The sequence below is a fragment of the Sceloporus undulatus genome, chromosome 4 (assembly GCF_019175285.1).
Source record: "Sceloporus undulatus isolate JIND9_A2432 ecotype Alabama chromosome 4, SceUnd_v1.1, whole genome shotgun sequence".
NCBI classification, from domain to species: domain Eukaryota; kingdom Metazoa; phylum Chordata; class Lepidosauria; order Squamata; family Phrynosomatidae; genus Sceloporus; species Sceloporus undulatus.
The window spans coordinates 244,290,454-244,316,091 of record NC_056525.1 but is presented as its reverse complement, the minus strand read 5'-3'; the positions used below and the strand labels follow the sequence as shown (position 1 = coordinate 244,316,091).

Here is a 25,638-nt window from a genome sequence, read left to right as displayed (position 1 = left end):
TTTTGCCATTTCAATAGTTTTGTTCAAAGGTATTAAATCTATGGTTAACTTAATTGGATTGGTATGTTTGTATTTAATTCTTCATATCTGCTGTTGTCTGTTTTCCACTTTGAGTCCTGGTTTTGGAGAAAAGGTGGAATATAAATGAATAAATAACAACAACTGGGCTGATTTTGGTTACCATGAACCTTGACTTGATCAAGGAAAGGGGATATCACTGCTGGATCTACCTTAAACAGCAAAATGTGTTGGGTCAGCCCTGCCTAAAAGTTACCAATCACTGGCCAAGATTCCACTTGGCACATTGGGCTGTGATAGTTCCACACACAGAGAGCTATGCTGCACTTGTGCTCTCAACACCCCCTGGGCCCAGTGTTTAGTCACTGCAGCCTCCCACAGCCATTCTCTTGCTGGTAAATGGCAAAGGGTCAGAGGAGCATGTGGCTATTTCCCTGTAGCCAGAACAGATTAATTGCCTCATGTGTGAGATCCACAAAGTTCCCCAGAGGTCCCTGTAGATTATGTAATCATTCTGCATCTTGCTGTGGAAACATACTGCTGCTTCTCTGATAACCCATCCCACTCTGCAGCAGCCACAGATTGTTTATGGGGGCCTGCAGTGGCTAAATGGTGAATAATCGGGAGGCTTCAGTTGATGTGGAAGTTGAAAGAGAATACCAACCTCTGGAATATCCCCAAAAAAAAGCAAACTTAATGTGGATTTATACTTGCATATGCTACTAACAAGATGCCAGTTTGGGGCTGCTAATTTTTTAAAATAAATAAAAAATGTATTGCTAAAGGCTCAAATGTTCCAGTGTAATGTGCTTCAACCTCTGAGTTACAGCATCTCCTTTGTCTCTTTCAGTATATTCACCACAGCCCTGGAAACTCCAAGCGAGGGTTTGGCATAGATTGTGCCATCTTGTCCTGCCAGGTCTATATATCCCAGTTCTTGGTGGCCTCTGCCCTAGGAGGAGTTGTGGATGCTGTGGGCACAGTCCGGGTCATTCCGATGGTTGCTTCAGTAGGCTCTTTCTTGGGTTTCTTGACAGCCACTTTCTTGGTGATGTACCCGGATGTTGGTGAGGGTTCAAAAGAAGAACAAAAGGGACTGACCCCTCCCAATGTGACTGAAAGCAATGGCACTGAGGAGGAGGAGAAACCACCTGTGTTAAAGCTCTCTCGAAAAGAAGTTGCTGTGTCAGAAGTGGAAAACGAATCCACTGTTTGAACAAGTTGCCATCATTCACACACATTCCAGGCAATTCAGGTGCATGAATGGGAACATTGTCAGAAGCAAAAATCTGAACTTTCAAGAGACATCATCGTCTTGCGGCAATGGATTAAATGGTTCTTCATACAAAAACGTAGATGAAATTCCATAATGCTAGGTAGCCTAGGTTGAATAGGTAGCTTTGATGCTGATTGCTTTCTCTACAATCCAGAAAAACATCTTTCTTAGAGGTATTTTTAATGAAGAGAAAACACACTTGGGTTTCCTGTCAATAGACAGGAAAACTTTCTACTTGCACATGGTTTTGTTTTGTTTTGTTTTGTTTTTAAACCCTCACAACATTTTTGTCAAAAACATCAAATGATCCATTTGAAGGACAACAACAACAAAATTCATTTTTTTAGATCGTAACGGGAGGAAGCAACGCTGGCTGCAGCTTTTGCAAAGAAACTCCTGGGTTGTTGGTTTTTTAAATTTTATTTTTTTGGTTTTTGGGTCTGACCTCTTTGGACCTTGCAGTTATAGTAGGAAAGCCAGTTTCATTGATCAAATTGTGCATTAGAGAACTGATGCAATAATAAGTGAGCAACAGTAATAGTTCTTATTTGCCCCCTTTTTGAACCAGAGTCTGTATTCCATTTTTTATTTTATTTTATTTTATTGGTGCAACTGGTATTACTGTTCCTGCATCTGCAGTAGTTATTCCAAAAACTGATGTCAATTTGTTATTCTCATTATTATTATTACTGTATTCAAGCCATTTAGAACATCTGTTCCCAGTGGCTATGGCTCGCCATTGTTTTTAGATCATGGTCTTCCCACTGTAGATCTGGGAAGGCTTTGGCAGTTAAGAAGACCTTTTGGCAGGCCTTAGGCGGCTTGTGGAGTTTTAGGAAGCACCAGTGAAAAATGCTGTGACCAGATGGACGACTGAGCTGGTCAAATTTGAATATTTTTCTTTTCCTGTATTTCTTTTCCTTTTTTCCTTTTTTTTCATGGCATTTAAAAGCCGATCATCTCTTTTGTGAGGAAGCTGCTTTGAGTTGGGGGGAATCCACATTGTTGGTTTCTTCAAATGGGTTGTGAGGGTTCCCTTGTTTAGAAGGGGTCGTCGATTGCACTTTTTCTGAACTCTTCTGGGCTGGGAATTGTGATAGTTGGGTTTTAAAAGAGAGTCTCGCTATGGCAAGCTAATACCAAAGGCCTACCTCTGATACTGCAGCCTAGAGTGTGTGCATGTGTGGCTATGTTGCTGCTTGTTTGTTTGTCTATTTGTTTAAAAAATATATTATCTTAAAACAGCTTTGGGCCTTAAGAGAAATCCAACACTTTTTTTCAAAAAAATGCTGTATCTTTTTCCTTTGTCTAGGAGTCCTGTGGCTGGAGGCATACAAACTAGATCCCTGTTTTCCTTTCTCAAGCAACTCCTTAGCCTCTCGGCCCCTTTGCATGTTTGACTTAACAGTGGTTTCAGTACAAGAATAGGAATACAGAACCAAGGCTGCAGATTAAAAGGAAAGGGTTTTTTTTCCAGCAAGACCCAACTTGTTGGACTCTTAATACAATACCAGGTCAATGCTGAGAATGAACCTCCTGTTAGGTAAATGTTTTGGGGAAGAAGGTCCTTAGAAAGTTCTTCTTCTTTGAAGAAGAGCCTGTCCTTGGACATTTCTTGATGCCTGCAGAGAATGCAGCATTGAAGACATGGCAGCCAGTTTTCAGGCTGAAGGTGGCAAATGGAGGACACTTTTGTGATACTTCTGCTGCCTCCGATTCACTTATTTTGGATGCATTACTTTAAAACGCATGTCTTGAACCATGCTGCAAATATAATAATTTGAAAGTGAATATTCCTCCCTCTCCCCACACACACACACACACACATATATATATATATATATTTCAAGATTAAAAAACAGTTTTAATTACTTGAATTGTACTTAAAAGAAGAATATGTATGTTTTTCATAGCTAACCTGATAATCATCTTGCTGGCCTCTTTGGATAGTTTGGCAGCAGCTTCTGTTTGTTCCTTAGCTGTGCTTTTCAGACCCACAATTTACATTTTTACCTCCATCGCAGGTGAATGGATTTCTTTATAGACCAGTGGAATTTCATAAATTTTCATTTTGTACAGGGATTTTTTTAAATGATGTTTTAATGGTCTAAGGAAAAAAACTCAAGTTTTTTTTCCTCTCAAAATTTGGAACATTTCATTTGAAACTTGTTTTTCAAAGATCACACAGTCTAGTGAAGAAATCGATGTTGTATAAGATCTTTGATTTAGGAATATTCTCACCTCCATTACAGGTTAATGGTCTTTGCAACTCCTAACTGCAAGACAGCCTTTGTTTCACCAAAGAAAAGCTGATGGATTCATTGAAAATAGCTGCATTAAGCATTAAATGGTACCATTTCCCAAACGGATCCTGTTTAGTGGCTTCCGTGAACATAAAAATAAGATGTTGCCACCTCTGGCTTGATCCTTTCTCACACTGTGGGGTTTCTCTTCCTTGAAGTCTGTTTTTCACTCAATTCACTGTCACTCAGGATTGTTCAAAATTAAGAAATCAATTGCTGGCTTTCCCAGATTTGCCTGCCCAGAGAACTCATATCCTTTCCCATGGTAAGAGTTGATCCAGACAGGAGGCCCCAATCTTTCTTTGAATCCTGTAACCCCAGTCTTCCTGAACATTGTTTGACAGTTGCTGGATCAGCCATTTTAACGTCAGTATCAGTTCTACCAAAACCTGGATACCAGCCCTGGGGTAAACTTTGCACAGACAGGAGACTGTCATGTTTTGGTAACTGTCTGATCTTCCTGTACCTTTACTGTTAAAAGAGGGTTGCCAGAAGTGTCGACTTCAGGACATCGTTTTGTCAGGGTTTCCTTCTCAGCTTTTAGCATTCTTGGCAGAATATCTCTTCCTATTGCTGGAAGTGGCATTTTAGGGACAGTGAAAGTGTCTGTTAACTTTCAGAAGGTGGAAATATCAGGAAGATTACATGGATGCTTCCTGTACATTCTGCAGAAACAATTTAGGCATGCTGTTATAGGTTCACAGCCCAACTGGGAACATAATTGTAGTTCAGACTGCACCAAGATTGTTTTTTTAATGTCTGCCTCTGTCATGGAGTTGATAGGCTTGAGACTTCTCAAACAATTCCGTAATTGTGTAAGTATACTACACATTTAGATCATTCGAATAGCACTTTTAACTGTTCTCTCTCTCACCTGTGTAATTGTTGGATTTTTAGTTTGGTGAGGTCTTTATAATCTTCTAATAGGAAATTCTAGTGCTATAGTTCATGGAGGATATGGACTATAGAATAGAATAGATCTTTCACTAAACTACAAATCCCAGGACTACACAGGATGGAGCAGTAGCAGTTAAAGTGGTATTAAAGTGTTATAATTGCAGTGTAGATATACTCCTGGTAAATATCTCATTTTCACAGATACTTTTGAAAAGCAGTGGCAGGTGAATAGCAGTTTGTTTAGCTCACAAGTAATTGTCCTTGATTTTAAATTTAGCAACATTTTATTTATTTATTTTTATTTTCACATATCCTATTTCCATATTCAGAAATCAACCAGATCTTTGGGCTGCCTGGCTTTCCAACAATATTTCACATTGTAAATCAGTTCAAGTGTCTGGCTGCTAAAGTTCCATCTCTTGGATTGTATATATTTTAAAATAATAGAATTATCCTTTCCTTTTTTTAAAACAAAATGGAAGAAATGGATTTCTAATGACAACATCCAACCAGACTTAAGACAAGCTTCTACATTTAAAAATGATTTGGTGAGAGACAAGCAATAATCTTTTTCGTTGTTGTTAAGAGATCAGTTCTTATTTGCACATGGGGATTTTTACCCAAATAGCCTTTCTAATATTCTGATCATTCCCTGACTGATCAGAGTTCAAGGTGATAACCAAGGCACAGAGGCACCTGATTCTCCTCAAAAAAAAAAAAAAAAAAAAGGTTAAAGATTGGGATTTGTATTAGGGCTTTTTCGTTGAGGCCCTTTCTTGGCCATGGTGCCTTGAAAAGATCTGAAATATGGCCACTGCATCATTGGATTTGTTAGAATCCAATCCTTTGCTAGAGATTGCTTCTATGTTCTTCATTTATGGCTTCTATGGAGAAACATCTGGTCCCCATGCAGTTGGGGAATGGTCCCCATGTGGTTGGGTTTTAAGGGGACCAGCCTTTGACTAGGCTCAAGGAAAAGGTCAGCTGTCCTGCCCATTCCAGTCCCTTGCCTTTGAATTCATTCTGCTGAGACCTGGTTACAAAGACCATGGCCAACTTGCAACGTCAAGGTCTATATTTCAGAAATGTACTGTCTGGTTTTATTGCTTCATCTGATTTTGCCTGCACAGAGAGCCATAACCTTAGAAGATCATCCTGTTGCAGGTCAAAAGCTGTCTTCACTCATTTTTCCTCATTTTTAAAAGAGGCGTCTTAACACCCATTTAAGGCCCCATTTCATGTTGTGACAGGGAGAGTGCGGCACTGTTGTACCACAACCGTGTTCTTAGTTGGGAAACCAACTAAGGCTGATGGATACCTCCACTCTGAAACGCTTTGGGGTAGCTAAAACCCAACTCAGGGTTTCCATAGGGAATGGCGGCTGGCAGCTCCTATGCCAGAAGGGTGACAAATCCACTCTGGTTGTTAGCCTGAACCTGTCAAGGAGTTTTGCAGGATGCTGAACTTTGTTCCCAAGTCACTGAGCCTGTTTCAAAGATGGAGTTTGGCACTTTTAAAATTAGACTGAAATCAGGAGCAGGTACCACCTCATTGACGCCACTCTCCAGTGTCCCTTGCTCGCAGCTTAATTTGGGAGCTTAGTATCTTTGCCATTCAACCTTGAAAACCCTTTTCCTTATTGAAAAGGGAAAAGAGGGTAGACCCAAAGCTCCTTCCTTCCACTGCAGCCATCACTCTTCATTGCAACATAGGTATTGTGCTTTCCTTAAGAGTTTTCTGCCACCTGCTAGCAAGATGCACCCAGCTGAAACCGTTTGTTGCTTCGTAAGGACAATAAAACCCTGCATGGCTCCCCTGCTAAGCACATGTAATGTCTTAAGTACCTGAAGTGTCTTTTGTAGGAATGGGTGGGGGGGCAAGTGATTTGGCTTTTAATTCATTTACAGCTATCCTTGTTTTTCTGTTAATAGGCCAAATAAATGTAACCGACACCAAATGCACAGAAATGGAAAAACAATGACTGTGTTGTGAAATAGAAAAAAAGGATACCAAATTGTTTTTTTGGGGGGGGGGGATCTTTTCTTAACTATGGATTCTTAAACTTGCAGACATAGCAGCCCTAAATGGTGATTTCTAGAAGGAACACTAAGCTACAAGAAGTGAGTCCATTTACAGGGAGAGATGGACTACCCAGAGTTCTATGTTTCTGTGTTGCATCCAGAATGAAAGTGTTATTGGAGATGCACCTTATACTATCATATTTGTTGTACCACTGTTGTTGTGTGTTTGTGTTTCTTTTTCTTTCAATGTAAGGCCTCAGCAACTAGTAAGGAAATTGTAGGAACATAAAATCGCATACTGCACCACATCCTCCTGGCTGAAGAGTCCAGGGGCTCATCTTGGGCATGTTGTCTGAGTGGAGCAAATTTGCTAAACAGGACACATGTGCTAAGAAATTATTTAGGATTTGCAATCCTGATATAAGGATGACTCAAAGAATGATCTGTAGTTACAAATGAGTACCTGATTTGTCTTGAGGGCTTTTCTTGCTTAATTTATCTGGGGACTGGGTAATTCAGAGTTTGCTTCCGTTTCATGATAGGGGTGACTCATTTTCTGGGCAGCTTTCTGTAAAAAACATTTCATGGGATAACTGCCCAGATAATAATGTTCCCTGCGGGAAAAAAGAATTCAGGATCCCATTGCAAATTCCTTCATGCTTCAGGACAACAGATAATTCATTGCATTGATCAAATCTCAAGATGATTTCAAAATGTCTAGCTTTTTCAGAAAATGAGAAGCCTCATTGAAATGCTGTACCCCTGTTTAGCTTGAATTAAGTGTTAATTTTGAAACATGGCTTTTTATTCAGTATAAATCTAACATCTTACAGGGTAGTATGATTTGATCAGTATAACTGTTCCAAATTGAATGTTGTGCTTTAATTTCTACTGCAACATGAACCTGAAACCTTCTTGGTAGCCAGATGGCCAGCTGAATATTAAAATGCCTCATCTACTGAAAAGCTGCATATATAGGCATCTCATAATGAAAAGTATAAGTAAATATATATGTATATATATATTTAGTTCCATTGTGGACTGGCCATAAGACAACTTCTTTTTTATCAACTTATTAAGTTGGGGCACTATACTAGCTCTTGCTGAGTTTAGCAATGTTTATAAGCGTGTGTTAAACACATAATGTTTCAAGTTTAATGAAGAAAAAGGGATAACAAAACAGAAATGTGACAGATGAATGTGTCTGAGTGGATTACATGGCATAATGTTCTGGGATTTGATTTCAACACAGCTTTCTTTTCTGGTTTTTAAGTAAAGATTTGTTGCATGACAAAATAGTTTTAACTGTTCTGCACTTTTGGTCTGTTTGTATAATTCTTTTTTCCATTTATGGATAGAAATGGCTGAATGTAGAGATAAAAACAAAAACCACTATTTCACATTTTTCATGTGTTCAATCCATTGTTCTACAGTTCAATCTTAATAAATATTTCAGTATAAACTGGTGGATTGGGTTCTTGAGTTTGTGGACATGAGAAAAACGGTGCAGTGCTTCTTGCATGGAATGCTCATAATGTTAGTACATACAAATGTATGTTTTATCCAGTTTCAGGCTGTTGGTCTGTCTGTTCCAACCTTCCCCAACTTAGTGTTCAACCCATCTGGAGGACACCAGGTCTACATGGGTCAATTAAACTAGTTTCCCTGAGCCCTTACCACAACTGTCTACACAACACAGGGCCAAATCACTGGTTCAAGTGTGGACTGTCTTTGCAAATGAAGGCCAATTCCACAACAAATCTGCCCTGTCTCTGCCAAAATAAGTTGTTTTTAAAAAATCCTCACCTTTTGCACCGGATTTTCCAGGAAAATCCAGCACATTCTGTAGCAATGCCAGGCAGCTGTTTACACATGTGTTTCCACTGTGCAACCTGATGCCACTGGCATGAGTTGCTCCCTCATGAGGTTGCAAGTAGGTGCCCAGCCATGTGATCATCACCATTTTATTTATGGCCTTATGTTCGATGCTGGGTACCTCGTTTCTGACCTCAGAGGGAGCAATTCATGCCAATTGCATGTGTGGATAGCTGCCCGGTGTTGCTGCGGAGTGCAGAGATTGGGGAGGGGGGATCCAGTGCAGCTCCAGGGAAAGAATAATCTGGGAGCAGCCCAGAGTATTTAGGCCAATGTAGACAAGGCCCAGATTTGGGAAGATTTTTACTCCAGCAGGCTGTGGCTGACCACATTCTCTCTACCTTTCCAGCTTTATAACATTTTATCCTCACAGCTCCCTAGGTTTTGTGCTAGTTTTTGCCTATTGCCTACTGCCATAATAACTTCCTGAAGAATATAGTAATCACATTATCCACCATTCTTCCTCCACATACACAGACATACAGTGGGCTCTTGGTATCCACTGGGGTTTGGTTTCAGGACTCCCCATGGATACCAAAATTCATGGATACTCAAGTCCCATAAAATACAATGGCACAGTAAAATGGTGCCCCTTGTATAAAATGGTAAAATCAAGGTTTATTTGGTGGAGTGTCTACATTTTAAAAATATTTTCAAAATATGGATGCTTGAATCCGTGGAGAAGAAAAATCTGTGGATAAGGAGGGCTGACTGTATTAATTGTATCGGTAATTAAAAGGAAGAAGAGAGCAGGCTCAAATTCACCTTGATGGGAAGAAGACATTCTTCAAGATTTTACACTGAAAACTAGAGAAAGCAGTGAGACTTTTCTCAGCCAAAACATTCGTTTCAAAAGCCCCAAATATATAGGGCATACTGTTTATCCACCACTACTTACAATGCATTATAGAAGTATTTGTATTAACATGTTCCTTGAGTGTTAACATCCTCAAGATGGCATACTTTGGCCTTCCCATGACAATTGGCAGTCAAGGCATGTTACGGTTAAGGCTGCTCAATGACTCCCAAGATGAATTCTGGTACTTCCCTTCAACTAACCCCTATTTTATAAATTAGAGCATTTTATGAGGGTCATTCAATAAATACTTAGCCTACAAAAGAAAAACGAAATTTTTGGAAAAGTGGCAATTTATTTTTCAACATAGTCTCCTTTTAGCTCGATACACTTGGCCCAGGGATGCTCCAACTTTTTCAACCCGTCTGAAAAATACGTTTTCCCAAGGTCTGCAAAATAGGTCTCCGTGGCGGCAATGATCTCCTCATTCGACCCAAATCGAGTGACTTTTTCAGGTTTGGAAACAAAAAGAAGCCACAGGGGGCCAAATCTGGAAAATACGGTGGATGGGGCAGCAATTCATAGCCCAATTCAACCAATTTGGACATGACTGCGGAGGTGTGAGCCGGCGCATTGTCGTGGTGGAATAGCACCCATCGCGCCGACAGCTTTCTCATGCCCAGTTCTTCGTGTAAAATATGATGCACCGTTCCTTCTGCGATGCCTACAGTCTCAGCTATCTCACGAACCTTCAATTGGCGGTCTTCCAACACGAGATCATGGATTTTTTTTACGTTTTTCTCCGTAGTAGCCGTTTTTGAGGCACCTGGGCGTGGCTCATCAAAAACGACGTGCGGCCATGAACAAACTCATTGAACCAATTCTTGATGGTCGCCATCGAAGGAGAAGAGTCACTGTACACAGCATCCAAGCGCTCTTTGATTTCGCTGCGCGTTTTCCCTTTCAAAAACAAGAATTGAATCACTGAACGATAGGAAAGTGTGTCTTTTGGACATCTCAGCGGCTTTCAATACCATTGACCATGGTATCCTTCTGGAACGCCTGAGGGAGTTGGGTATCAGGGGCACTGCACTCCAGTGGTTCCGTTCCTACTTCTTGGGTAGATTCCAGATGGTGCAGCTGGGGGACGTTTGTTCCGATAAGAGGGCACTTACATCTGGTGTCCTTCAAGGAGCTATTCTGTCCCCCATGCTTTACATGAAACTGCTGGGAGAGATCATCCGGAGACACAGGGCGCGGTGTTATCAGTACGCTGATGACACCCAAATACAGTATGCTTCTCTGTGTCTCCGACTGATGCAGTGACTAGGGATGACATCTCTCCTCTAAATGCCTGCTTGGAATCAGTAATGGGCTGGATGAAGGAAAACAGACTCAGTCTGAATCCAGAGAAAACGGAAGTACTTGTGATAGGTTCTTCTGGCCCAGGAAAGGAAATTTGTCCACCTGTCCTGAATGGGGTCACGCTCCCCCTGAAGGACTCAGTTTGCAGTCTGGGGGTGTTTTTGGACTCGTCACTCCACCTGACTTCTCAGGTGGATGCGACGGTCAGAAGCGCCTGTTATCAGCTTCGGTTGATACACCAGCTGCGACCCTACCTAGGCCAGAGGGACTTTGAAACAGTGGTACATGCTCTGGTAACCTCTCGGTTGGATTTCTGTAATGCTCTCTACGTGGGGCAACCCTTGTACCAAACCCAGAAGCTTCAATTAGTACAGATTATGGCAGCAAGGCTGGTCACTGGATGTTCCAGGGCTAACTATATAACACCAATTCTGCAAGATCTACACTGGCTGCCCATTCGCTTCCGAGCACAATACAAGGTGTTGGTTATTACCTATAAAGCCCTAAATGGCTTGGGCCCAGGGTACTTGGAGGACCGCCTCTCCCCGTACAATCCACCCCGCACACTCAGGTCGCTCAGGAAGCATTTGTTGAGGGCCTCCAAGACAAGATATGCATCAACCTCCATCTCAGCCCCGCAGATTTGGAACACCCTCCCCAACGAGCTCCGTTCCGTCACCTCCCTAGACCTTTTTAGAAAAAAACTCAAGACTTTTCTTTTTCAACAAGCTTTCCCCCATGTATCCTGATATTGTTTTCCCTCGATATGCACATTGTTTTATCCAGCTAGTTCGTATTGGGTTTTAATAGTTGTATGGTTTTAATAGTTTTTAATTGTAATTTTAGTAGTTTTATCATTTGATTATGATTGTAATATGTTATGTTTTATTTTGAATTGATTTGTTTTGTTCTGTTGTACACCGCTTTGATCTATTTTGAAAAAGCGGTCTATAAATAAACTGTATTTTTATTATTATTATTATTATTATTATTATTATTATTATTATTAAACACAATGGTAGAGAGAGACTTAGTGATAGATTAAATTTCATGTGGTTCAAATTTCACCTCGGCTGATACCAAGGGCCCACTGTAGTTGCAGCAGGGAGCAGCACAATATGGGAGCACAGGTCTCTTTCTAGTTTTCCCACACATACGCACACATGCACAGCTTTTCCTCCTCCTTGCGTGTCCTTTTAAGTGCAAGACAGGCTACAATCAACACCTCTGTTACTCAGATTTCTTTCCCAAGAGCTTTTTCCTCTGTGAGCACAAAGGTAGGAAAGTGTGTCTTTTTCTGCTGCCTGGCAGTGGCTGAGTCTGCTTCCGAGAATTTATACACATTTTGTGTAGCAAGGACAAACGCTGTTGCTCTTGCTGGTACTTCAAGCCTGGGCCAGGTTTGGCAGATGACCTCCTCGCTTTGGAGGGAGAGATGTTAACAAAAACAGTCCTGTAGGGCAAGAGAGAGTGTTTTCAGGGAAGTGAAAGTGCCACTCAAAATAAAATAAATAGAAAGATGTCTAAGCAAGAGACAGAGGTTGCTAAGTGGAAGAGCAGAAGGTCTGACTTTTGTAGTGCTTAAGTGAATTTCATTACTGCAGTTAGTTCAGGAGGAGGAGAAGCAAGAAGAAAAAGCAAGCATTTTGTTTTTCTTGCATGCCCTCAACTCATTTCCCATTTATGGCAACCCAAAAACAAACATATCATGGGGTTATCTTACCAAGGTTTCTTCAAAGGGGAGTTGTCTTTGCCTTCCTCTGAGGCTGAGAGAGTGTGACTTCACCAAGGTCATCCAGTGGGTTTCCATGGCTGAGTGGTCTCCAGAGTGTTAGTCCAACACTCAAACCACTACACCACACTGACTCTACCCATGTTTTCCAACATTTACCATCCTCCAGATATTTGGACTTCAGTTCCCATCAGTCCCATCAGCAAATGGCCAGGAGTTCTGAGAGTTGTAGTCCAAAGTATCTGGAGACCACAAGGTGGGGACGGCTGCAGTGGAGAGAGCTTTCTCTCTTTGAAATGCTGCTCAGCAAAACGGTCTTGCTTTATCACAAGGCAGTATCTTCAGATGAGCTCCCTGTCGAGGAACCTGCAAAGGCCTGGCAGGTCGCGTTGCCAATTCGGGATCATCGCAGGCCCTGAGAACCTTGGGACAGCCCCTAGTGATGCCATTAATCCTTATGAATTATGTGCTAATCAAAATTAATTAGAGCTTGGCATTCAAAAACACATATACAGAGAGAGAACCTTTTAATGAACATTTAACCTCACCTACAATGTTGCTATCCAGTGTATGTGGGCCTCAACCCAACATCCCCCCAGCATAGCATATCTGCATGTGGTGACACATTGAGCCATATACTCTACCCCCAAAATCTACTGTAAAAGCCTTGAACCTGCCCCACGTGGCCACTCTGTGCTTCATAACAACCAGGATGGCGACCTTCCTGTAGCAAGATGCACAATGACGCCACAAGCACTGAGACCCCTGGCAGACCCACAGATCTCAGCACTGCTGTAATGGTTTATCATCTGGCTTATATGCCACAAGTCCCTGCCTCTGATCCTGCCTGTTCACCACAAAGTGATGAATTTATAGTGAATTTATACCCCGCCCTTCTGCCATAAAGGCTCTCACAGCGGCTTCGTGATGTTGCGTGCCTTCAAGTAATTTCTGACTTATGATGACCCTACAGCATAATGTTTTCTTAGCAGGTTTCTTCAGAACGGGGTTGCCATTGCCATCCTCTGAAGCAAAGGGCGTATCACTTGTCTAAGGTCACCTGGGGGGTTCCATGGCCGAGTGGGGATTTGAACCTTAGGCTCCAGACTTGTAGTCCAATGCTCAAGCCACACTGGTTTATACATTATGAACTGACAGTTTCCTGCCCTCAGGCTTACAATCTAAATCAGACACATGAGGAAAAGGGGATGGCAGTAGAAGAGGGAATTCAGTCCAGCAGATGCCACCTTTTCTTTTCTCCCTCCAAGGCCAGGGCAGTGGCAGTTTGGGTGGAGGGAGGACCTTGCCAGGTGGCTTTAGGAGTTTTACCTTAAGTCAATGGGCAGGCTTTGGACCCTGCAGAGGAAGGGAAGGAGGGAATAATCTCCCACAGCACCCAAAAACACATCTTCATGTGCAAGAGAAAGTTATGCATGCATATGCCCCTAACCTAATTCTGGCCTCACTATAATTCCTGATGTGGAGCTATATGCTGTGCAATTCTGATGTAGGATCTTGGCACCCATCTACCTTCTCTTGCCACTGTTTGCAGGACCTTGGGAAAAAGTGTAGTTCACTACAGGATTCTGGCCAGTGTTCTCTGGTAAAGCAATTGCACCCCCTGCTGTTAACAAGAAGGACATTTTGAATTTCAAATCTTAATTTAAAGCTCATGTCTATATTTTGGTTACAGTCTGGGCAATGTGATTATATAAGGTGCTTCATTTGGTCCTGGCCCTTTTAAATTTACCGAATTAATGTGTCCAGTTCTGGGCACCACAATTCAAAAAGGATGTTGAGAAACTGGAGCGTGTCCAGAGAAAGGCGACTAAAATGGTGAAGGGTCTGGAAACCACGCCTTACGAGGAAAGACTTAGGGAGCTGGGTATCCTTAGCCTGGAGAAGAGAAGGTTAAGAGGTGATATGATAGCCCTATTTAAGTATTTGAAGGGGTGTCACATTGAGCATGGAGCAAACTTGTTTTCTGCTGCTCCAGAGACTAGGACCCGGAGCAATGGATGCAAGCTCCAGGAACAAAGATTCCACTTCAACATTAGGAGGAGCTTCCTTACAGTAAGGGCTGTTCGACAGCAGAACAAACTCCCTCAGAGTGTAGTGGAGTCTCCTTCCTTTGAGGTCCTTAAACAGAGGCTGGATGACCACCTGTCAGAGATGCTTCGATTTAGATTTCCTGCATGGCAGAATGGGGTTGGACTGGATGGCCCTTGCGGTCTCTTCCAACTCTATGATTCTATGAATTGGAAAGCATTGATTACACAATTATAGTGTTATGATTCCATTTTAACTCAATCCTAGAGAATCCTCAGGTTTGTAGTTTGGTGATGCACTAAAACTCTCGGGCTGAGAATTCTAAGTGCACCTCCTAAAGCTGCTGTTTCCAGAATTTCATGGGATGTTGCCAAGGCAGTTAAAGGGGAACCAGAGCCCTTTGATAATGTGATGGGAAAAGGCCCAGGGGACAAATGAAACACCCTATTATTTCACCAGCACCACACACTTTTCTAAGCCATAGGTAAATGAAACTACTATTCACAGGGAAGCCCACCCAGATACTGTACTTCCATGTGTAATTTTTGCACATTTAGAGAAACATACAGATCAAGCTTGAACTCTCCATGGAAGCCAAGATGATCAAATTGAAGCTGTCATACTTTGGCCAAAGATGGCAGGATTTGCTGGAAAAGATATTGATTTTATTTTTTAAAAAGATAAAAGGCAACAGGAAGAGAAGAAGACTGCATACTAGATGGACAGATTCGATCAGGGAGGGCACAGGTCTGAATCTACGAGATCTAAGCAGAGCAATGAAGAATATGGTGGGCTCAGAGATGTCTATCCACAGCAGTGGTTCCCAACCTGTGGGTCGGGACCCCTTTGGGGGTCAAACAACCCTTACACAGGGGTCGCCTAAGACCATCGGAAAACACATACTTGCATATGGCAATGAAAATAATTGTATGGTTAGTGGTCACCACAACATGAGGAACTGAATTAAAGGGTCACGGCATTAGGAAAGTTGAGAACCACTGATCCACAGGGTTGCCATGGGTTAAGGTAAACTCAAGGACCGCAAACAACAACAAATTGCATCTAGCTTTCTAGCTTTCTTAGTGTCATTTGTGGTTCCAAAACCTACAAAGCTGCTTCCAATGGAAGACTGCGCCTTATGCTAGAAAGGTAGTTCCATCACAGCAGGGCTGGCAGAGCATTGATCAGTGAAAGACTGCTCTCCCACTCCTTCCTTCTTTCTCAGCCACTATGCTGCGATGGATGGGAAGGTGCCCAAAAAAACATATTCAGGGGATTGCCAAGGCACAGCCAAGCTGTGGATGTTTTTAGCTTTCCCACAGTATGCATCTTCTCCCACTGAAAACTCAAATGGGGCAACTGCCATTGCATATCCTCCAGCATTTCACAGATGGAAACTGTAACATGTGACCAAGCAACATCAGACTGTGGTCAACATGGCAAAAGGTATTAATGAGGACAAACACACAAAGCAGGACCAGCTGCAGAAGTTCACTTTTGCCTGGGTCTACTGGGAGTGGCAAAGCTCTACCTGCCCCAACTCCAGCCTCCTCTCCCCTTGCTGAGTAAATTGAAAACTCCTTTTATACTTTGAATTCACTGTGAAGCAACTGAAGCAAGTTGAGGCGAAAGGAAAAAACCAGGAAGAGAGGAAAAACTGGAACATTGTAAAAGCAGCTGGAAAACTGGGAGGGAGAGTTGGCAGCGGTCTGTCATTGTTAATGTTTGAAGTCATGCAGCGCAGCCCTTCTTTCCACACATTTACTAGTACAGATATTATAGATTAGAGAACCATTAAAATTTGGATTAGGTCTCTTCTCAACTTCATTTTCAAGACGCTACATGGAAAGAAAACGTTAAAAGGATAGATTCAGAACATAATCTCATTTTGAATTTAATTCAAACAGTTAAGAAAAACAAAGACTAGCTTCAGCTTTTTTCTCAAGTAGCAAGGTTTTATTAAAAGACTAAAGTTCTATTTTACACAAAAAATACAAAATCATAACCGTTTCTGCTGAATACATAAAAGTTGATAATATAAAACCATATATAAGGTGAAACTAAAAAAATACATCCAATCTACAAATTTATAACTACTCCCATAAACTACACAAACTAACAATGTACAAATTAACAAAAGAAAAAGAAAGACGACATATGACTTCCATCTTATTAGCCAATGGTTGTAAATATCAAATTGTTCCAAACAGCCAATATATTTTCTACAGCTACATTACATTGTAGTACTATTCAGCACCTTATCCCAATATGACACAACTAGGGCCAGCAAAAGCTTTCCTCTGACCATAATAACAATATATATATATTTTCAAAGAGGATAAGGAAGAATTAATTCAAATTTCAGCAACAGATTTCATGTAGGACTTCATTTGTAAGCATGTATGTTGGAAGAAAATAAGGACCAAAGCAAAAAAAATGGCAAGGTACCACTTGCTACCTCTTGGCATTATATGAGTGCTTGAGTGTTTGCATGCCTTCAAGTCATTTCCGACTTACAGTACCCATAAGGCAAACCTATCATGAGGGTTTCCTGGCAAGATTTGTTCAGAGGAGGTTTGCCATTGCCTTCCCCTGAGGCTGAGAGAGTGTGGCTTGCCCAAGGCCACCCAGTGGGTTACATGGACAAGCTGGGAATCGAACCCTGGTCTCCAGTCATAGTCCAACACCCAAACCACTATGGCCATGCTGGCTCTGAGTGTTTGAGAACATAACATAAAGTATGTACTACGTAACAGCACTTAAAAGACAGGATAGACTAGCGTTATGAGGGGAGAGGATGGAAGCACTTTTTCTGGGATAAATTCCTCTCAATTACCTGGAATATGTTGATCACGTAATATAGTAGTCATGTTTCTAGAGTCCTGTGGGCACATCTGTTCTACATTTACATTTAGCAGCCTTCTTTTGAACACTGAATAACCACAGTCCTCGAAAGGGGAATTGTTTAATTGTGCCAGTACTAATGGAAAGGTCTTGAGAATGTAGCACCATTTTAAGAGAGGGCTCCACTGCACTTATAACGGCTGCCTTGTTTGCGCTGAATCAAGAAATTCCAGGTGCCAAGTGGAGCACATATGAGGCTTGGGATCAAGGCAACAAGAGTAGGCTCTGGAAGCCAATTCTGTGTCAACTTAAGCTACCTGATTTAAAGGAACTCATCAGGTCTAAAGACAATGCTGATCATATGAATACAATTAAACAACAGAAATTTAACAAATACAGCCAAATGAATTGTACTCTTACCTAGAAATTAATCTTCCAGGAAGCACAGTAATTTAATTATTGGAGCAGACCATGCCGTCTAAGCAAGGTGAGCCACTGACTCTGCAAGGCATGAAATAACACCTTCCAATGACATTTATAATTTCCTATCAAGTTACTCAGTGATTTCCTGTTATATTTTCAGCATTCTTCTTCAATGCATACTTCATGGTCATCACTGCCTCCCCAAAAATAATATTATTACTCTTAAAAGTGATCTAATAAGTTAACACTGAAGGAAAAAATATGCAGAACCACTAACAGAAACCTCATTCTTAGATCCAGCTTTTAAATTTGCAATATACAAACTAAACCTCCAAACATTATTCAGCCTTCCAGATTGCTATCTTCCCTTCCTCCTTTCCAGAGCCACTAAGAACGTATCTATCCTCTGCAGAGCACAGGGCCTTCACTGCATCAAGGTGTCCAACCAATTCTTTTTCCACCTTTTTCGTTTCTGCATCAATCACATAGATTTTTCCTTTGATTTTTCCTTGGGAAAGTCCTTTGCCGCCAACCCACAACTGAAAGACAAAACTATCCTTTAAAATGCTTGAATGTTTGTACTGAACTTTTAAGCAAACAAAAACTTATTTTTAACATATTACTAGGCTAATAATAATATATTAATACACATTATTATATATGCACATGTTGATATTAATTAATAAACTAATTAATTGTATATTATTATTATTATTAATACAGTGCCTTGAAGAAATACTTGTCCCAATTAACATTATACTATTTGATATACACCAGATACTCAACACTGAAGATTCAAAACATTTTTGTAGCACGAATGTTATATAAACAACAAAAATGGTATTAGTTGCATAGCTCTCTGCCACCTTTGCTGTGACTTAATAATAATAATAATAATATAATAATTTTTATTTATATCCCGCCTTTCCAATTGCATGATCAAGGCGGCTTACAAGACAGGACTTGCCTAAATAAGCTCTGCTGCAAAACCAGCTGCCTCCAAAAGTCACTAACGGCAGTCTCCTTTTGTGGAATCCTGGTGCCACATCTCCAAATGCCCCTGTTTCTGGAAGAGTGTGGCTATACAAACAGAATCATGAAGATTAAAAAATCTATCAAAGTAGGTTTTTTGTGGGTTTTTCGGGCTATGTGGCCGTGTTCTAGAAGAGTTTGTATCTGACGTTTCGCCAGCATCTCTGGTTGGCATCTTCTTTTTCTTACAAAACTGAAAGAATGTGGCTCAAACACAACTCTGCTTACAGAAGGCTATATGCCAAAATGCCACGACCAGGTAACAAGGTTAATAGTCAGAAAAGCAAACAGGTGGCCAATGGTATTTCTGAAGATCTGCAGTTCAAGTGGAAAAATCTGTCCATGGAATAATTTTTCACCTGGGATAGTTTTGGAATAGTTCCACTCTTTATAGAATAGTGGCATGAAGTCAGCCATTGCTAAAACAATTAATCTCAAATCTTGTTAGAGCTTTTCTAAAAGGCATGTGGGAAACATAGCAAACATGTAGGAAAAGGTTCTCTGGTGAGATGAGAACTTTTTTATTATTATTATTCCCTTATTGATATTAAAATATGACATAAGCATTATACATTATACAATTTCAATTTCAATTTCATCATTTTTTTCCACGGTTGTATTTCAACAAATCATAGCTATCCAGAATTACCAAAATTACCACTGGAAAAACATAAATCAAAATTATTCCGTTTAGTATGTAGCGAGCATCACTCGCTTCCTAAATTCGCTACTCTTACGGTACTTGTTTTCTACCATTGTTTGGATCTTGTGCTTTCTTGCAACCGTACTTCCCCCCCCCTTCTATCGTTCACGTTACAACGTTTCAAATTCTGAATTGATTTAGTCTATGCATTTTAATTTGTCACTACTTGATCTTACTCTGCTTGTTTTTCTAGATTTTTTTCCCAATACTTCAGTATCATATCTCACTCATCCTCTATATTAATGCTATCTTCTTCCTTTATCTTTCTTGATATTCTAACTCTCTTAGGTCTAGCAATTTCTGCATCCATTCTTCTGTCGTGGGTTCTGACTGTGACTTCCATTTTGGGGCATAAATTATTCTTCCCAATGTTACCATATAGAGAATCAGTCTTAAATGTTTTGTTTTGTTTTTTTGTATTGATCTGTCTAATATGGATGTAATGTTTAATAAATACATTTCAGGTTTCACTGGGAATTATGTCTGTATTATTTCACTGATAATTAAATGTATGTTCTTCCAAAAGGTCTTAGCTCTTTTACATTCCCACCATAAGTAGAAATAGGTACCATCTTTACTTTCACATTTCCAGCATTTTCTGTTACTATTTTTGTATATATTAGCCATTTTTGCTGGGGTCAGGTGCCACATGTAGAACATTTCATAGTAATTTTCTTTCAAATTTTGAGCTAGTGTGAATTTATTTGTGTTAGTCCATGATTTTTCCCAATCTTCAAACTCAATTGGATATTTAAATAATTGGCTCCATTTAATCATTCTCTCCTGTTCTAGCTCTCTTTCCAACAGTATGTCATAGAATCTTTTTATCATTTTCCTTTCATTATCTAACATTATTTTGACTAATTCGTTTTCAGATTTTTCTACTCCTTCAATGTTCAGATCAATATTAATTCTTTGTTCTAATTGTAAGTAGGAAAACCACTCTATTTTTCCCCCTCTTTCTCTAACTCTCCTCTTGTGAGATGAGAACTTTTGAGCTGTTGGCTCTTGCCAGAAAACCAATGTCTGAATCTGGGCAATCCCTGCCCAGAGAACACCTTCCCAGTGATGAAGCATGGTAGTGGCAGCATCACATTGTAGGAATGTTTTCCTCATCAGAGATTGGAATACTGCTCAGAACAGAGGGCAGGACAGATGTAGCCAAATACAGGGACCTGAGGCTAGGGCAGAGATCCACCACCCGTCAGGGCAATAACTCTGTACATACAGCCAAAGTAGTTTAAAAACAAGATCCTGAACTATCTCAGAATGGCCCAGTCAAAGCATAAACAGCAATCTGATCGAAACTTAAAAAACTTACAAGTGACTGTTTGCCAAAGGCCCCCATCCAACCTGCCAGAGCTGGAGCAATTTTGCCAAGAATGAGCAAAAACTGCAGGACAAGCTGTCAGAAATTTAGCCCAAGATGACTCACAACTGGAACGGTTGCTAAAGATACTGCTTTGGTTTTATTTAACTTTTGTGCCTCAATAAAACTAATATCCAAGTGCTAATAATGCTGGTTAAATCAGTTTCAGTTCCAGCTTGTATAACACAATGAAATGTGGAAAAGAATGTTGGGTGTGTGTGTGAATAGTTCTGCAAGGCACTCTATGCATACAACATATATTAATACATATTCAAGGTAACAGAAGGCTTTAAGAAGAGAGAGGTGCAAAACCTTGAACTGGTGATGAACAGAACATTTATTATTTTGATTACGAACGCCCAGTGCTTCAGGAGCAAGAAATGGTAGGTCCTTCTAGAAACTGATCAAGAATAGCCTTGGACAATGCATATCCAATGTCCTCCTATATATTCTGCTGTTTCAGTGAGATGCTCTCACAGAAGACACATGTTTCAGCACACAGTTTTTTGAGAAGGCTTCTTTTTTTTTCCAAACAGGAAAACTTCAAACTATACCACAGGGAGGAACAAATAATTTAATCGTTTTATCCCCATTAACATCCACATTCTTCTTGTCTGACTTGGAGTGAAGGAACCAAACATGGGTTCCAGAGGCTATAGCCTTACATGGTCCTCTCTGGACGCCACCCCCCCACAACTTTGCAAAGGGAGCCAAGGATTGTACAGGCTCCACCTTTCCATGATCAGCCCAGCTCCAACCTCTGGATTTGGGACATGGGGAGAGGAAGCCAAGTGAAGAGGATAGCTCTCACCATGCATTCTGATAGATGCTCCTTGTCAATGCAGACATCATCATTACATACCAGCGATTGACAACCCACAACAATTGCTCTCACTCAGTTGTCCTCCAACCTTTTACCTTGCGAGAACAAGAAGTCACTGACTAGGGGTGGGGACTAGTGTTTGTGTCTATTCGAGGGTGGTGTTGAATGCCTTTCAAGCCACTAGGGCAAATCTATCATGGGGCAATCTTGCATGGCAAGATTTGTTTGGGGGGGGGGGGTTGTCTTTGCCTTCCTCTGAGGCCAAGGGAGTAAGATTTGCCCAAGGTCACCCAGTGGACTTCAATGGCTGAGTGGGGACTTGCACCCTGATCTCCAGAGTCATTGTCCAGCATTCAGACCACTACACCACACTGGCTCTATTTGAAGACTGAGGAGAAAAACAATATGAGGCTTGAGAATGATTCCCCTTTTCATCTTTATACTTTTCATCCCTACCTTGGGGTTTTAAAAAAGGAGTGGGTGGGTAAACCAAGATGCCCCATGGATCCCTTTCAGAGTATTGGATACAGATCTATGTACCCTTCAGTTACTTACTGAGTAAGACAGCAGAAAACTTTCCTGTGTGTTTGGTTTACCTGGTTTTTCACTTTCATCATGCAGGTGATCTCTGAGCAGTCTTGTAAGCTTATCTTTTGAGAAGGTGTGGAGAGATCAGTCATATTCCAGATATACAGTTCATTACTACCTGAACAGGAGGCCCACATTTGATCCTTCTAAAGTAAAAGATAAGGAAAAGGTAGGAACACCTTCATTTAATACAGAAAATTCTTTGCAATGTTTCAGATTAAAATTGCAACAGTTCATTTAAAATTACAAATTATTATAAAGTACCTCAGGGAATAACTGGAAACAGAGCAAGGACAGAGGCAGATCTCTTAGGTTGTCTTCCATTTTTACCTTCTGACGAATAAACCCATTTGTTGTGACAACAAGGATGCAGTTTCCTATACCTCCAAAGAAATTAAGTCACCTTATCAAAATCAAAACTGTACAGGTATACATGAGATGCACATATAAAACCTTTTTCTAATTTCAGCATATATGGTGCAATATAAAGGGAATAAATTGTTCCTGAAGAACAGTGAAAACATGCAGAATATTTTGTGGGGGCACTACTTCACTCTTCAGTTTCTTTTGAAGGTAGTTAAAGGGCTAATACATCCTAGATCTTGAATGGTGATGAGGAGTTCCCAGAAAAGCACTGTGATGAATTTGCTAAATACTTTATGGAGAAAATTGCTTGGATTCATTCTCATAGTCTCCACATTGAGGTAGAGTCTGGGGAGGTAACTGAGGTGCATGCTTGTCTGGTTTTGATGGATGAGTTTCAGTTTGTTCAACATGAGTATGCAAATAAGTTGCTTGGAGAGGTAAGGCCAACCACTTGTTTAATAGACCCATGCCAATCCTGGCTAGTTAAAACAGCCAGAGGACTGGCCAATTGGGTGGTAGAGTTTGTAAATGCTTCTTTGAAAGAGAGCTATGTTGCTACCTCTCTAAAAGAAGCATTTGTAAGAACTTTGTTGAAAAAAACTTCACTGGTAGCTACTTTCCTTGGTAACTATCAACCAGTCTCTAATTGTCCCTTTCTACATAAAGTCTTAGAGCAAGTGGTGGCAACACCAATCCAGGCTTTCTTGGACTAAACAGATTGTCTTGATCCATTCTAATATGGGTTCAGGCCTGGTTACGGGACAGAAATCACACAGGTGGGTGATCTACACCAGGATTTAGGCAGGGGAAGTGCATCCCTGTTGGTCCTCCTGGATCTTTCAGTGGCATTTGATACCATCAACCATGTTATCCTTCTAGGTCATCTGGCTGCTATGAGACTTGGAGGCACGGCTTTGCAGTGGTTCCAATCTTTCTTGGCTGAATGTTCCCAGAGGATGGTGCTGGGGGACTTTTGTTCAGCCTTTTGGCCATTAACCTGTGGGGTTCCGCCAGGTTCAATACTGCCCCCAATGTTTTTCAATGTCTCCATCAGGGGTAGGCAACCTTTTTGAGCCGGGGGCCGGGTTGCTGTCCCTCAGACAACTGGGGGGCCGAAGCCAAAAAATAAATAATTAATTTTTTAAAAAAGAATTAAATAAATAAATAAACTGGGACAAATGTAGGACAACAATTTCAAATGGAGGACACTTTTAAAAAAATGTGGAGGACACGCTAAAAAATTTGCTGATTTTTAAAAAAATGTTAATATAAATGCATGTTTTGGAGGCTTCTATAGACAATTGCCCCCCTTGCCCGCCGCTTGCTCCCCTTGCCTGCCGCTTGCCCCCCCTTGTCCGCCTCCTCCTGATAGGCCAAAGGCTCCAGTGGCAATCAACGGCAGGACCGGGCTGGGGCCGGTCCCAAGGCCTTGCCGGGCCACATCCGGCCCGCGGCCCACAGGTTGCCTACCCCTGGCAACCTTAGTGAAGCCACTAAGAGAGGTCACTCAGAGCTTTGGGCTTCACTATCATCAGTATGCTCTATCTCTCCTTTATGACTGATGCAAAGGAGGGTGTGGTAGCACTGAATCATTATCTGGATACAGTAAAGGACTGGATGTAGGTGAACAGACAAGACAAAAGTGCTGCTGGTCAGTAGGAAAACCAACCCAGAAGTGGGTTCACAGCCTGTTCTGGGTAAGGTTGCACTCCATGTGAAAGATCAGGTTTGTAGCTTGGGGATGTTCTTGAGCCCAGCACTGCTCCAGGAAAGCCAGGAGTGCTTTTGCCCAGGTTAGACTGGTGGGCCAGCTGCACACTTTCTTGGGGAAGGCAGATTTGGCAGAAGTGGTTCATGCCTTAGTTACCTCTTAACTAGACTGCAGTAATGTGTTCTACATGGTGCTGCCTTTGAAGCATTCAGAAGTGTTCAGAATGCAAAATGCAGCAACCAGACTGGTGTCAGGTGTACATTTTAGAGGCCATATTACACCTGTCCAACAAGAACTGCACTGGCTTCCACTTTGCTTCTGAGCACAATTTGAAATGCTTGTGTTGACCTACAAAACCCTAATGATTAGGGCCATAGTAACTGAAGGACTATCTCCTCCTTTATGAGCCTGCCAGAAATCTGCGATCTTCAGAAGAGGCCCCTGTTATGTGCCCCAATGCCCTGTGAAGTTAGGTTGGTAGGTAGACATAAGAGGGCTTTTTCTGTAGCAATGCCTCAACTCTGGCACTCCATCCCCAAGGTAGTTAGGTTGACCCTATCTCTTCTAAGCTTCCAGTAGGCAGCCAAAACAGTGCTGCACCACATGGCATTCAATATTTGAAACTGTTGTTTTAACTGTTTCAAAACTAGAAAGTATGATTGTTTTCAGATCACTCTTAGGAGTTTTTAAAGAGTATTTTAATGTTTTAAAAATATTTTATCTTTGTATTGTTTTTAATTGGTTTTTATTTGCTTATTAACTTGGGAGCCCTTATTCATTAGGAGACAATACAGAAATACAATAAATAAATAAATAATCTTATTTGCTCACATTCATGCTGCCCAGGAAATATCTTTTCCCACTATGTAGAAAAGCCTCTGGCAAATACATTAACATGTTTAGATTTACAACACGCACACATCACAACACACACCCCTGAACTTAAACTGAAATGAACTAGGTGCTTAATAGCTTTAGCAGACTGCAGCTGAAAGCACAAGGTTAAATACAGATCCCACCTTCAAAAAGCAAGCAAAATGAAGGAAGACAAGGCTTTCTTCATTCTAAAGCATATCTTTCTCAATGAAAAATATTTCAAAGGAACAATATGTTTTTATTTTATTGTTTTTTAATATTGTGAATCCACTCTGAGTCCCCAGTTCTGCAAAAAGAGTGGGATACAATAATAATAATAATAATAATAATAATAATAATAATAATAATAATAATAATAATAATACAAAAAAACTTACAACACCAAAGTCGGTTATTGTGAAATCTGATAGCAGTTAGTGTCTCGCAGGCTAGCTGAAATCTGCGGTTCACTTTCAAGGTGCTGATGTTCCATGCAATCACTGTGCCATCTAAGCTGCACGAATATGCCTCACTGCCCACATGCAAGGAAAGTATAAGAGATCAGTTCATTGTTACAAAAGCAAAAGAGAAA

General features: G+C 40.9%; 2 protein-coding genes across 8 annotated transcripts in view; one reads left to right on the top strand and one right to left on the bottom strand.

Annotated features, from left to right (window-relative positions):
* SLC45A4 (solute carrier family 45 member 4) overlaps positions 1-7,977 on the top strand; it is a 119,905-nt gene extending 111,928 nt beyond the window's left edge. For all 4 annotated transcript variants that reach the window (XM_042461980.1, XM_042461979.1, XM_042461982.1 and 1 more), the window contains one exon: positions 869-7,977. In XM_042461980.1, the coding sequence (XP_042317914.1) occupies positions 869-1,234 (366 nt within the window). In that variant the 3' untranslated portion in view covers positions 1,235-7,977. The remainder of the gene's footprint in view (positions 1-868) is intronic.
* Positions 7,978-16,276: 8,299 nt separating this feature from the next.
* The window catches only part of DENND3 (DENN domain containing 3), a 45,129-nt gene continuing 35,767 nt past the window's right edge, over positions 16,277-25,638 (bottom strand). For 2 of the 4 annotated variants that reach the window (XM_042465719.1, XM_042465721.1), the window contains 4 exons: positions 25,445-25,578; positions 22,379-22,497; positions 22,123-22,260; positions 16,277-18,138 (listed from right to left, as the gene is read on the bottom strand). In XM_042465719.1, the coding sequence (XP_042321653.1) occupies positions 17,938-18,138; positions 22,123-22,260; positions 22,379-22,497; positions 25,445-25,578 (592 nt within the window). In that variant the 3' untranslated portion in view covers positions 16,277-17,937. Of the gene's footprint in view, positions 18,139-22,081; positions 22,261-22,378; positions 22,498-25,444; positions 25,579-25,638 lie in introns of those variants that run through there. The other 2 variants (XM_042465720.1, XR_006103745.1) reach the window with 2 other exon arrangements.